The following is a 14,659-nucleotide window of genomic DNA, read 5'->3' on the forward strand; positions in this document are numbered from 1 at the left end:
CTGAATCTATCCTACTGTTAGAAACTAGATCCATTCTCTTCTGTAGAAACTGTTCAAAAAATGATTTGGTCCCTGGCTTGCAATTTGCAATGAAGGCCTGGAAAGGAAAATTAAGTGATGCCACCAGCAAACAAAACATGTCCATCACATTGTCTTTATTTGATTAGATTCAGTGTTATTAAAATAACCCAATATCTTCCTTACCTCTCTTCCAACTAAACCTAACACACACACACACACAGAGACATTGTTTTCAAGTTAGAGTATATGCCTAATCTTGGCAAATTCCATTCATTCATTTGGCCTTTTGTCCATAAATTTTCTATGTTGCCAGACACAGAGGATGTGGAAAGTCAGAGGGAGATTCAGAATATGAAAATCTCCAAATAAGAAATATTCTGATTTTGAAATAGCCTTTTTAGAGATAGATACCAAATCTTTTCTCTACTCCCCCTTTCATTCCTTTCAATCAATCTCTAAGATTAGATAGACAGTTTAAACTTGTCAAGCGTAAATAGGAATTCTGCATTTGGGAGAAATTACACAAATTCCTAATATCTTCACAAGGTCTTCCCCAAGTATAGTATCCTTTGAGACACATTTCCTTTAAGACGTATAAAGTAAACTCCCAATATCCCTGTAAAATGCTACAAAAATGTAACATGTTATTAGAGGCGAACAAAGGAAGGATGATGTGGGAAATCTGCTCTCATCTCCTGCTAAGTTGTTTGTCCCTCCCTCCTCCCCTGCAGCCCCTCCCTACCACAGTCCTGCTCATCGCTGTTGTCCCGGCAGTCATCGAAACCATTGCACACAGCCCACAGGAGGATGCAGCGGTAGTTTGTTTTACAGTCGAATTCCGTATAGTTGTCACAGCGGTAGGCAGGGCTCACTGAAAAGAGAAGAAGGGGCAAGGTCAGAACTGAAGTCTTGGTCCTGACAGGAAACCGAAGACACCTTTCCATTGTCTTATTTAAGATGCGGTGCTGATGAGTAATGGTGACCGTGTTACCAACCAAACGGACTCTGGCAACTGTGTCTCTTTTAGGTGTGATCTGTTCACCCAAAGCAGAAAGACAGAGTCCTTAAGTTTTCTCACCGTTTCATTACCACTCATTTATGTTGCAGTCAAACTTGGAGGGGAGTGGGGCGGGGTGGGGGGAAGAACTGGGTTTGAAGTAAAAAAAAAACCAGGTTGAAGTGTCAGCTCTGGCACGAAGTAGAAAAGTGACCAGCCACTTAACATGAAGTTCAGGCTCCTCACTTGTAAAATGAGAGTTGGTAACACCCACTTTCCCTACCTCACCATGTCTCTCTGAGGCTCAAAAGAGAAAGTGCTAGACAGACAAAGTGTAAGCCCTTGTTATCATATTCGGGACAGTTAGACATTCGTGTATGGAGAGCAGGAATCAGCCACTTGAGAACAGGGGGCGTGGTTCAACCCGCAGGCTGTGCGTGCGGCTCTCCTTTGCCTTGCGGTGCTGGAAGAGCCGCGGGGAAGAGCCGAGAGGGGGCACCCCATGGGGCTGCAGCAGGGGCTGCACACCCTCTCTCCATCCATCTTGTTCCCTGCTCCCGGTCAGGCCAGGTCCCTCTCACAGGAACTTACAGCATTCCTGGAGGGGCTCATCTGAGTAGTCTCCGCAGTCATTGTCTACATCACACTTCCAGCTCTGAGGGATGCAGTGGCCATTGGCACACTTAAAATAGCCCGGCCGGCAGGTCCTGCTGGCACAGTGGGAACTGTCTTCGTCCGAGTTATCTCCGCAGTCGTCCTCCATGTCACACTGCCAGGATTCCGGGATGCAACGTTTGTTGGCGCACTGCCATTCGTTGGACTCACACTGGTGATGTTCTGCGAGCGGGGACATTTGGTTATCAGCTTGGAAGGTGTCAGGAACAAAAGCTCCTAATTTACACTAATGGATCCTGGAGAACTCGATTATAATTTCTTCTTAGAGGACTTATGCCCTAATGCACTTATTATTAACCAGTACCACTACGTAAGCAGTTAGTCCTTTGACTATTAGTGTCTCCTAAATTCTTAAATATCTTTTTCTTGCATGCAGAATTAGGGGATAAGGACTGAATCGCTGACAGCCTACTAAATTCACCTTCTCCTGTACCTGTTGCCCTAATGGACAAAGGTTTTCAAACTTTCTATTTGTTGCTATTGTTTATGTGTTGATTTTGGTTTGGAGAGTTGTTTTTTTTTGGGTTTTGATGGGGCTTTTTAAAAATGGAAACATAAATATTACAACTGAGAGTCCCTGTTTAAAATGTGGGAATCCCTCATTTCACCCTCAATGTTAGCTGTCAAAGGAGATTCTATGCACAGCATACAGTAAAGAACCATCAATATAGACAACTTAGTATCTACCTCAACCATCTTCCTTGTAGAGACCTGGGATTTTTTTTTAAACTTTATAAAAATAGATATAGGATGGACTCTGAGTTTTTTTTTTCTTCCCCTAGGATTTTGGACCAGTTTTTGGATTATGACATTCAGAAAATCCCTACAGAACCATGGGCGATCAACTATAGAAGTGGGCAGAGAAGGTAGAAAGCAGTTCAACACACCACAAAGAACCGAGTCTTCATCAGACCCATCAGGGCAATCCTGATGAGCATTGCATATGAAGTGTGGGCTGGTACAGTTGCCATCCATGCACTGGTACTGTCCTAACCGGCAGTAGCGCTGCGGGCAAGTGATGGGCTCGTCGGAACCATCCAAGCAGTCTCTCTGCCCATCACATTTCCACCAGATGGGAATACACCTACACAGAGAAAACAGAGCACTTCTCCTAGCAAAACACCAAGTGGTTAGAGGAGCAGGCAACGACTATCCAGAGAGAAACAGGGAAAATGGAATTCCAAGGAATGATATACACGAGTTCTCTCACGGCCCAAGAAGAGGATCAATTAAACCTTAGCTACTGTGGAATATTTTCAGAGAAAACATAACAAGGTGACATAGACCAGGTTTGTTAAGACCCAACACACACTGAAAAAATGCTTTGAGTATGATGATTAAATTCCTGCCATGACAAAGAGTGGAGTGTGTGTTTGGAGCTGTGGTTCTGGAAACAGGGATAGGTTGGGACTGTCAGCCAGAGGGATAGATGACATTTGGGTACTGGCTGGAAAGCTGGAGGCACTGACATTTTTTGAGTCTATGTCATGATGGGTGTATGCTAGATTCTTAACCTAGGATACCTTATTCAATCGTCAAAATAATCTGCCACTGAATCTTAGATGTTATGATTTGCATTAACATCTCCTCTTGACCTCACTCTCTGACTCAGCCCCTAGTCATCAAGGTCTGTGGCCATTGTGAGGGAAATAAGCTGTGACCGTGTTTCATAACAAATACAAATCATCAAAAATGGATTTGAATGTGTGACCCTGGATCCGCTGGCATAGTCCTCTAAGAAGCTAGGCCAGCATATGTTTGAAAAAGACAGAGAAATTCTATCACTCCTGAGGGCTACTCTTCAGTGTACACTTATATACATTCTTGGCCCTGAGACTCTGGACAGTTCCTTAGAAATTAAAAAAACACACAGTTTGCTTCCTTGCTACAGAAACAAAAACTTGCATGCATGGGCGTAACCATTTGGTTCACAAATTCCTTCTTTCATGGACGAAATTATCGAAGTTAGAGAAAGTTGGACGGTTGGAGATCCAACTTTCCTGGTCTTGGTGCATCCCAAATGAGCCACGTTAATTAGCCAAAATCTTGGTTCATTGGAAAACTCCCATCCCCTGGAGCCTTGAAGTTCAATGTGTGTCCAAGGGCTGGAGAGGCAATGGGGAGAGGGAGAAGAGAGCCTTACATTTCACTGTTGGCACACAGGAATTGGGTGCTAGAGCACATAGGCAGGCACTGGGTGCTGTAACTATGCCGGACAGTATGGAAGTTATCTGGACACTCGCAAGTGAACCCACTGCCTCCTTCTTTGATGAGGCAGAGATGAGAACAGCCACCATTGTTGGTACTGCAGGGATTAGTCACTAGTGAAAGAAGGAAGAAAATATATGTTCATTCACTTAAAGAGAGTATCAAGCACAGACGCGCTGATTACCAGCCGCATAAAACTCATCACCTCTTAGTAAAAAAAAAACGTTATCCTAGATTCATGCTTTGTGCAAAAGTGCATAAAGAGTACCTATGGTAGAGCTGTTTTAGCAACCCTGTTGCTAGTACAGAAAATTGATTTATGTGCTACCAGAAGTGAGGCTTACTCACTGGTGTTGGGCTAGAAAACCTGTGTCTCCCAAAGTTCTTGGAGAGCAGGTGGGAAATTTAGTTTACATCCATGTGCCCACAATCTAAGTTAAAGTTTTCATTTTCAGCAGATGCTATATTCTCTCATCCTAAGGATATAGGCAACAGAAGTTGCACAAGAATCAGGTGGATGGATAAACTGAGCAACACCTATACTACTTTTCTGGGCCGCAACTCAGAGGTAAAGATGAATTTGAACTTCTGCTAAATAACATGAAGAATATTAACTTCCAGAAAAAAATATTTTGCCAATTCTCATTTTTCCTAACTTCCAAGTTTATCGTATGTTTTAACAAGACACCACGACAAAGCGGGCCCACAAAATCCATTCTATCCCCAAAGAATACTCCAGAACTTGGCTAGATATCAAGTGCAAACAGACATTTAATAAATGATGTTTTATAGTTACTGTAACTTTCTTTTAAGCATTTCTTTTAAACTAATCATTTCAGTAGATTGATATTGTAAAGAAATGATTGTTATAAATGCATCCATGTTATTATAATACATCTCTTAGGTGTTACAATTTATTGTGGTTATACAGGAAATGTCCGTATTTTCCAGAGGTGCTTTCTTAAGTATTTAGGGCTGAAATGTCAAAAGGCAACATAACAACTGTTGATTCTTATCAAAAAGAAAGCCCAGACTGATCTTTAAGAACAGAGCAGGTGCTATGAAAAAGAATTGTAAGCAGACTTTTCCAGGAATAGGGGAATAAATTCTAAAGATATTTCCATCCCCTCAACTCTCAGCATTTGCTTTGTAGAAAACATTAGCAAGTTACACCATTCCCAGTATAAATCATGATATTTATGCTTAAAAAACAAAAACAAGAATGGAATGCACAAGACCCTAAAGCAACTGTGCAAAAACTTCCAAATCACTTACTCACCAATTGGCTGCCTGTAGGGATGATACACACGGATGTCATATGGTCTGTGTGTTGTGTTCACCAGCGCCACCCTATTTGACCCATTGTATTTGTTTCCCTTTTCAACTGTCTTTGTGTTCCAATCTGTCCAATAAATGGTGTCTTCAAAAACAGTTATAGCAAAGGGATGAGGCAGTGTCCCAGTTTCGTACACCGTGTGCCGATGGTGGCCCTCCAAATCAGAGTACCTGGAGCCGGAGGAAGGAAGAGTCACTCAGTGAAGATAATGCCCCTCCTCTAATGCCTTTAAGGATAGAGGCTGACAAATCAATGAATAAAGTTCTACCTTCTAGAGGTAACTGAAGTTCAGATCTTCCTCAAACTTTTAGTCTTCAATTAAAACAAAAACTAAACTTAAAGTTTATTTGGACTGAATGAAAAATGTAAAAGTTGCAAAAGCAATGCCTTAAAAATAGGAATAACCTTTCTCAAGTGCTCATGGAATATTCTCAAGGATAGATCATGTCTTGGGTTACAAATCAAGCCTTGGTAACTTTAAGAAACTTGAAATCGTATCAAGGATCTTTTCCAACCACAACGCTATGAGACTAGATATCAATTACAGGAAAAAAATCTGTAAAAACTACAAACACATGGAGGCTAAACAATATACTATTTAATAACCAAGATATCACTGAAGAAATCAAAGAGGAAATAAAAAAAATACCTAGAAAAAATGACAATGAAAACACAACGACCCAAAACCTGTAGGATGCAGCAAAAGCAGTTCTAAGAGGGAAGTTTATAGCAATACAATCCTACCTTAAGAAACAAGAAACATCTCAAATAAACAACCTAAACTTACACCTAAAGCAATTAGAAAAAGAACAACAAAAAAACCCCAAAGTTAGCAGAAGGAAAGAAATCATAAATATCAGATCAGAAATAAATGAAAAGGAAATGAAGGAAATAAGAGCAAAGATCAATAAAACTAAAAGCTGGTTCTTTGAGAAGATAAAGAAAATTGATAAACCATTAGCCAGACTCATCAAGAAAAAAAGGGAGAAGACTCAAATGAATAGAATTAGAAATGAAAAAGGAGAAGTAACAACTGACACTGCAGAAATACAAAGGATCATGAGAGATTTTATTGGCAACTCTATGACAATAAAATGGACAACCTGGAAGAAATGGAAAAATTCTTAGGAATGCACAAACTTCTGAGACTGAACCAGGAAGAAATAGAAAATATGAACAGACCAATCACAAGCTCTGAAATTGAAACTGTGATTAAAAATCTTCCAACAAACAAAAGCCCAGGACCAGATGGCTTCACAGGGGAATTCTATCAAACACTTAGAGAAGAGCTAACACCTATCCTTCTGAAACTCTTCCAAAATATAGCAGAGGGAGGACACTCCCAAACTCATTCTACGAGGCCACCATCACCCTGATACCAAAACCAGACAAAGATGTCACAAAGAAAGAAAACTACAGGCCAATATCACTGATGAACATAGATGAAAAGATCCTCAACAAAATACTAGCAAATAGAATCCAACAGCACATTAAAAGGATCATACACCATGATCAAGTGGGGTTTATCCTAGGAATGCAAGGATTCTTCAATATATGCAAATCAATCAATGTGATACACCATATTAACAAATTAAAGGAGAAAAACCATATAATCATTTCAATAGATGCAGAGAAAGCTTTTGACAAAATTCAACACCCATTTATGATAAAAACCCTCCAGAAAGTAAGCATAGAGGGAACTTTCCTCAACATAATAAAAGCCATATATGACAAACCCACAGCCAACATCATCCTCAATGGTGAAAACCTGAAACCATTTCCACTAAGATCAGGAGCAAGACAAGGTTGCCCACTCTCACCACTATTATTCAACATAGTTTTGAAAGTTTTAGCCGCAGCAAGCAGAGAAGAAAAAGAAATAAAAGGAATCCAAATCGGAAAAGAAGAAGTAAAGCTGTCACTGTTTGCAGATGACATGATACTATATGTAGAGAATCCTGAAGATGCTACCAGAAAACTACTAGAGCTAATCAATGAATTTGGTAAAGTAGCAGGATACAAAATTAATTGCACAGAAATCTCTTGCATTCCTATACACTAATGATGAAAAATCTGAAAGTGAAATTAAGGAAACACTCCCATTTACCACAGCAATAAATAGAATAAAATACCTAGGAATAAACCTACCTAAGAAGAAAAAAGAACTGCAGGCAGAAAACTATAAGACACTGATGAAAGAAATTAAAGATGATACAAATAGATGGAGAGATATACCATGTTCTTGGACTGGAAGAATCAACATTGTGAAAATGACTCTACTACCCAAAGCAATCTACAGATTCAATGCAATACCTATCAAACTACCTGTGGCATTTTTCACAGAACTAGAACAAAAAATTTCACAATTTATATGGAAACACAAAACACCCCGAATAGCCAAAGAAATCTTGAGAAAGAAAAACGGAGGTGGAGGAATCAGGCTCCCTGACTTCAGACTATACTACAAAGCTACAGTAATCAAGACAGTATGGTACTGGCACAAAAACAGAAATATAGATCAATGGAACAGGATAGAAAGCCCAGAGATAAACCCATGCACATATGGTCACTTTATCTTTGATAAAGGAGGCAAGAATATACAGTGGAGAAAAGACAGCCTCTTCAATAAGTGATGCTGGGAAAACTGGACAGCTACATGTAAAAGAATGAAATTAGAACACTTCTTAACATCATACACAAAAATAAACTCAAAATGGATTAAAGACCTAAATGTAAGGCCAGACACTATCAAACTCTTAGAGGAAAACATAGGCAGAACACTCTGTGACATAAATCACAGCAAGATCCTTTTTGACCCACCTCCTAGAGAAATCGAAATTAAAAACAAAAATAAACAAATGAGACCTAATGAAACTTCAAAGCTTTTGCACAGCAAAGGAAACCATAAACAAGACCAAAAGACAACCCTCAGAATGGGAAAAAATATTTGCAAATGAAGTAACTGACAAAGGATTAATCTCCAAAATTTACAAGCAGCTCATGCAGCTCAATATCAAAAAAACAAACAACCCAATCGAAAAATGGGCAGAAGATCTAAACAGACATTTCTCCAAAGAAGATATACAGATTGTCCACAAACACATGAAAGAATGCTCAACATCATTAATCATTAGAGAAATGCAAATCAAAACTACAATGAGATATCATCGCACACCTGTCAGAGTGGCCATCATCAAAAAATCTATAAACAATAAATGCTGGAGAGGGTGTGGAGAAAAGGGAACCCTCTTGCACTGTTGGTGGGAATTTAAATTGATACGGCCACTATGGAGAACAGTATGGAGGTTCCTTAAAAAGCTAAAAATAGGGGCTTCCCTGGTGGCGCAGTGGTTGAGAGTCCGCCTGCCGATGCAGGGGACACGGGTTCGTGCCCCAAGCCAGGAAGATCCCACATGCCACAGAGCGCCTAGGCCCGTGAGCCATGGCCACTGAGCCTGTGCGTCCGCAGCCTGTGCTCCGCAACGGGAGAGGCCACAACAGTGAGAGGCCCGCATACAGCAAAAAAAAAAAGCTAAAACTAGTACTACCATATGACCCAGCAATCCCTCTACTGGGCCTGTACCCTGAGAAAATCATAATTCAAAAAGAGTCATGTACCAAAATATTCATTGCAGCTCTATTTACAATAGCCAGGACATGGAAGCAACCTAAGTGTCCATCGATAGATGAATGGATAAAGAAGATGTTGCACATAAATACAAGGGAATATTACTCAGCCATAAAAAGAAACGAAATTGAGTTATTTGTAGTGAGGTGGATGGACCTAGAGTCTGTCACACAGAGTGAAGTAAGTCAGAAAGAGAAAGACAAAGACCTTATGCTAACACATATACATGGAATATAAAAAAAAAAAGTGGTCATGAAGAACCTAGGGGTAAGACGGGAATAAAGACGCAGACCTACTAGCGAATGGACTTGAGGATATGGGGAAGGGTAAGGGTAAGCTGGGACAAAGTGAGGGAGTGGCATGGACATATATACACTACCAAACTTAAAATAGATAGCTAGTGGGAAGCAGCCGCATAGCACAGGGAGATCAGCTCGGTGCTTTGTGACCACCTAGAGGGGTGGGATAGGGAGGGGGGAGGGAGGGAGACGCAAAAGGGAAGAGATATGGGGACATATGTATACGTATAAGTGATTCACTTTGTTATAAAGCAGAAACTAACACACCATTGTAAAGCAATTATACTCTAATAAAGATGTTAAAAAAATCAAAACAAAAAAAAATAGGAATAACCAGAGGAGTTTAAAGATCACTAATTCCTAACCACAGCTACTTTCCTGCTGATGCAGCTGGTTCAGTTCTTGAAGGTTTATAATCTCTTATGTTGATGTTCCCTCAATATTGAAAGATATTGAGCATTCTTTCAATATCCTGGGATGAACACTGTTTCCTAAGCCATCAGAGGAAAGCAGTCTAAAGCTGGACTTCTGTCTCCTCAGGAAGACAAGGGAAGAAGCAGGTTTCAGAGACAGCTTGATTCTCAGTATAATCTGAGCGGGATAGACTAGCTGAGTTAACCTAGAGGCCAGCAGGGTTAGCTCTGTACACACTGGTAGCACATGTATTATTAATCATGACCCAGACATTATTAGTGAATCTAGGTCTCATGCATTCCTCTGAACCTATGTCAGAATACTGATATTTTAATATTTAAAAAACTGGGAGCAGACCCTAAAACTCACAAGAGGTGGAATGAGCTAGCAACTAAAGAAGTTGATAACATTAGCCGTGTGATATTAGAAATTTTTTCCAAAATATCATAATTTATGGAAGCTTAAAGAAGGTAAAGGAAAACCTGAATATCTTCTTGACCTCTGTTAATAAGACTGCAGATAAATGACCAGAACTTAGTCATTATCTGTTTCTTTAAAAAGGTCATAAACCAGAAAGCAGTCTTGTCTTCTCCTTCAGTTCTTGCATGATCTCTATATAAAGACCTCAGATACTTTTAGGGGTATTTTTTGTCAAGTGTAATTTTTTTCAAAATAAATTTAATAGAATGACAGGATTTTTTAAACCTTTAAAATAGCTCTAGTGAATTAACGACAATTCCCTGCTTTTGCATGCAACAGGCTGTGTATCTGGGTACTAGTTCATAAATGCCCAGAAGACATTACCATAGTCCAACTAGGCCATAATTAGAAATGCCCCGAAATACACATGTACTGCTTGGCTAATAATTTGTATTATCTTTTTTACAAGGAGTACTTTTCATTGAACAGTATAATTTTTCCAAGTCTATTAATCATATATTTGGGAGGGTAGGGTAAAGTAAAGGGATAAGGGAATTAAGATGAGTTGAGCACTAAGTTGACTACCATAGGGGAGAGATTACTAGCTGCTTTTTTAGGAGTATAAGAAGTAAAAGCACCAAGACAATATCCTGATCTGTATGACTTCAGAGTTCATGCTCTTTCTCTTGCACCATACCATAGAGCTTGGCACCTATAGGCACTTTAGTTAGAAGTGACTTCCAACAAACAGGCCAGTTAGAAGCTGCCTGGGAAAGATGCACTGGCAACACAAGCACTGGTGTTTAGAATCAGCAGTCACCCAGTTTGCTTTATTCTTTTCTAAGTACGTACTCAATGTAACCCAGGTGGGCATCTGTCCAGTATAGTAGATCATTGGTGTAATCAATGGTGAGGCCATTGGGCCACTTGATCTTGGTAGAAATAATCACAGACTTATGGGTTCCGTCCATGCCTACTCTCCCAATGTATGCTCGGTCAGCCCAGTCTCCCCAGTAGACATGCCTGTTGGAGCAAACACAAAGGGTCAGTCCCTGAAGCCAAAAGAACTCAGTGGCAAAGACATAAGCTTTCTCCAATTAGAGAAATGGAGTTTACATCCTACAGAGCCTTTCACAAAGGAAAGAGAACAGAAAATAATCTAACAGGGCATGATGCACAGGAAATGCTCAGGAATGAACATGATTAACTGGGGATTTCAGTGGATTGGACATGGAAAGTCCAGTAAAGGTGGGTTGTTGTTTTTTAAAACCATAAATTACTTGCATGCAGCCAAATGTGACTTTGAAAGTGAAATGGTGTGTCATGGCAAAGAAAATAGAATAGCCGATGAATAGCATTTGAACAAGCCATGCTTCTACCCATTATACTAAGCCATTTACCAGGTAGGAAAAGCAGAAGACAAACTCCAACAAGACACTGGCCTTGATATCACTACGTGAACAGCCTTTGTGGTAACAGAGGTGGAAGAAGGGCATGAAAGAAGAGCCCAAGATTACAGGGAGACAATACCCATATCGAGGGTGAAGGGCAATTCCTCTGGGATTCTCAATGCAGAAGGTGTTGTTGGCATCCACACAGTGCTCGGCCAGCTTGCGGCGGTATCGACCATTGAGGTCAGAGACAGAAAGGCAATTCAGGTGGGAATCCACCCAATACAGCTTTCTGAAAATGGAGAACCAGGAGTTATAGCCATTTTACTTGAGAAAAAAGGCACATTTAGCCACACAATTTCCGATCCAAGCACTTTTCCCCCAGGCAAACAAGGACAAGGGGAAACACAGTTGACCTTCCTGCAATGAGGCAACGGAAGATGCAAGAATGTGTGCTACTCTTCCTGATGTCACCTTACAACAGGAAATTCTGGGGCCACACTTCACACAAGGATTCTAGCTTTACTTGCTTCGTGCAGCAAAAGGCATCTTCCCCAAGCAATGTTCCAGGCTTTAGAGGAGCAGGGAAGCGGAAGTGAGAGTGATCAATGAGTATCATGAACTACAGTTTAAATGGTGGAGTCAAGGAAACAAACTTGTCTAAGTGCTATCATTGAGACTGCACAAGGAAACTCTGAATCATGGCATCCTTCAGATAAAGAAAAACCTGACCCCCTCCCTGGCCGCGTCCCAGTAGGCTGGCAAAATGAGTTTCTTACCCTGTGCCAAGTTTTACTTAAACTCAAAAAGCTTTAGAAACTTATTAGAATCTCTTACCTCAAGGATATTTCAGTTCTGAATATATTGCTATTCAATAAAATCCATTTATTTTCTATAAGGCAGGGTTCTTAATCTGGGGTCCTCAATCTGACACCAGGGTAGCCTAGGCTCTGGGGGCGGGGGGTGTACCTTCTAAAACTGATGCAAAATTGTATAAGCATAAATTTGTTACGTGGCTTTATCCAGCAAGGGGTCTGTGGGTACCACCAGAGTCTTAAAGTATCCATAACCTTCCAAAGGGTTCAAAACTCCTAGAGTGAGTGTCATTTGAGATCTGATAGTCAATTCCTACTGAAACGATTTCTCTTCCAAAAGACCCCAATGTCTCCTTGCCAGAGGTAAGCCTGATCCAACCATGAGAGGTGTCAGAATATTTAACTGTTAGGACGGTAGCATCTTTTTAGGCTTGGGGATGAGGGAATGAGTATGCATAAATGCACAAGCCTTGCTATTTAATTCAGTTGGGTAAATCCTGATGTATGAGGTGGCCACAATTTTAGATTCCAACATTGTAGAGGGTAATAATAGCAATAATAATAGCAAACATCTATTAAATGCCAAGCCCTGGGCTAAGGACTTTTTTAAATAGTATATTATTTAATATCTTATTCCTGTTTTCTTTTTTTTTTTTTTTTTTTTGCAGTACGCGGGCCTCTCACTGTTGTGGCCTCTCCCGTTGCGGAGCACAGGCTCCGGACGCGCAGGCTCAGCGGCCATGGCTCAGGGGCCCAGCCGCTCCGCGGCACGTGGGATCTTCCGGGACCGGGGCACGAACCCGTGTCCCCTGCATCGGCAGGCGGACTCTCAACCACTGCGCCACCAGGGAAGCCCATTATTCCTGTTTTCTTGATGAGGCTGCTGAGGCCCAGAGGTTGCTGATTAGTAAGAGCTAGAGCAGGAATTCAAGACTGGCTCCACCACAGGGCACTCCACTCTGTGGAGCTTCCTGCCAACTCGTTAATTTCTCTTTATTCCACAGTCAAAACACTGACCCAGTGAACAGAATATGGAGAAGACACTCCATGCGCGCTCCAGGAAAAATTAAGAGGACTGAGAACCGGCACAATTTTCCACTGTGCATAATGGTGCTTTGAAAAACTTGTATATCAAGTTTAAGGGCCTTGGAAACCAAACATCCTTGAGTTCGCTATGAACATCTTTATTGATATTGGGGAAATGGTTTCAAATTTCAATGTAATTAGTATCTTAGAACTGTCCCCTACAAACTTAAATGTGACTGGGTTCTATCCTGCCTTGTGTTTTAAGGAATGTTTAGCCTGGCTGTACTCCTTCTTGAACATTTGAGAAAATGCTTCGGTCATGAGATATTTTATCCTACCCTCACCCTAGACGTTTTTGCTCCATCTTTCTCAGTACCACATATGTACCTAATTCTTTCCCCTGGTCAAGAACATGCCTAGAATGAGAGGAAAATAGCTGAAATCCAGGGGAAAATCTCATCCTACCAGTTTTGGGGAGAGAGGGCTGAATGACAATATCAAGGCTAAAATATTACCTTTTCTTGCATTGCAGCAAAGGATGAGATAGGAGCAGTACCACAATTAGTTCTGTTCCTGCAAATCATTAATCACTATGCTTTTTGACACACAAAAGAGCCACTATATATAAAATACTTGTATTCACATGATCAAGATTTTATTCATTTTTCTGTAGGCAGTTCTTGAGCACCTATGGCAGGCCAGTTACTATTCAGGTAGAACTAGGGGGCCAATTCTCCATCCCCCATCTTAGGACCTTTACCCTTAAGATGGTCAAACAGAGAAGACGTGGAAGAGTCCTCTGTAGGTCTGAGGTGACTGAAGCAATAATATTTGCAGGCTAAGTGCCTCCAGCTTCATGTCAACCACAAAGCCAAATATCTGATAGATTCGATATTCAATAGAGATGTGAAGAAGTGTGGTTGAGCTGGTGGACTTGAATTAAAGTATCACCATCTCCCTTAAAGATGCTCAGAGTTTCAAGTCGGCCATTCTCCATTTTACAACCAGCCCAGGCTGTGAATAAATAGCATTGCAAGCAGCCTGTGAACGCCAGGAAAGCAGGGGCTGTGTCTGTCTTGCTGACCTCTAGACCCCAGTTCCTAGCATAGCACTGCATGCAGAAGGCACTTAGGCAACAGCTTTCGATGACTGAATGCACCAACAAATGCATGCATCATCCCTTCACATCACCTCCAGTTCACTGCATGGCCAGTAAAAACAGAGCTCTTTCCTCCTTTGTGATGCCCCTCCCCATGAAATTGATATCATAAATTCTTAAAATCACTAGATTTTAGGTTCTGTGGTATCCCATTTGATTATTAGGTACATAGCAGAAAAAAACAAAAACATGCAGAAGCATTAAAATGTATCCACCCACTAACCCAAGTTGGAAAAGATCAGCTCTCTGTTAGGATGGAAACACGGTTTG

General features: G+C 40.8%; 1 protein-coding gene across 1 annotated transcript in view; it reads right to left on the minus strand.

Annotated features, from left to right (window-relative positions):
- Positions 1-14,659, minus strand: part of LRP2 (LDL receptor related protein 2) — a 174,828-nt gene that overhangs the window by 37,890 nt on the left and 122,279 nt on the right. The window contains exons 50-56 of the mRNA XM_049712547.1: positions 11,529-11,681; positions 10,851-11,021; positions 5,181-5,407; positions 3,837-4,014; positions 2,581-2,777; positions 1,610-1,855; positions 764-892 (exon numbers count right to left, since the gene is read on the minus strand). Coding sequence (XP_049568504.1) covers positions 764-892; positions 1,610-1,855; positions 2,581-2,777; positions 3,837-4,014; positions 5,181-5,407; positions 10,851-11,021; positions 11,529-11,681 — 1,301 coding nt within the window. The remainder of the gene's footprint in view (positions 1-763; positions 893-1,609; positions 1,856-2,580; positions 2,778-3,836; positions 4,015-5,180; positions 5,408-10,850; positions 11,022-11,528; positions 11,682-14,659) is intronic.

This window comes from Orcinus orca, chromosome 7, assembly GCF_937001465.1.
Source record: "Orcinus orca chromosome 7, mOrcOrc1.1, whole genome shotgun sequence".
Taxonomy (NCBI): Eukaryota; Metazoa; Chordata; class Mammalia; order Artiodactyla; family Delphinidae; genus Orcinus; species Orcinus orca.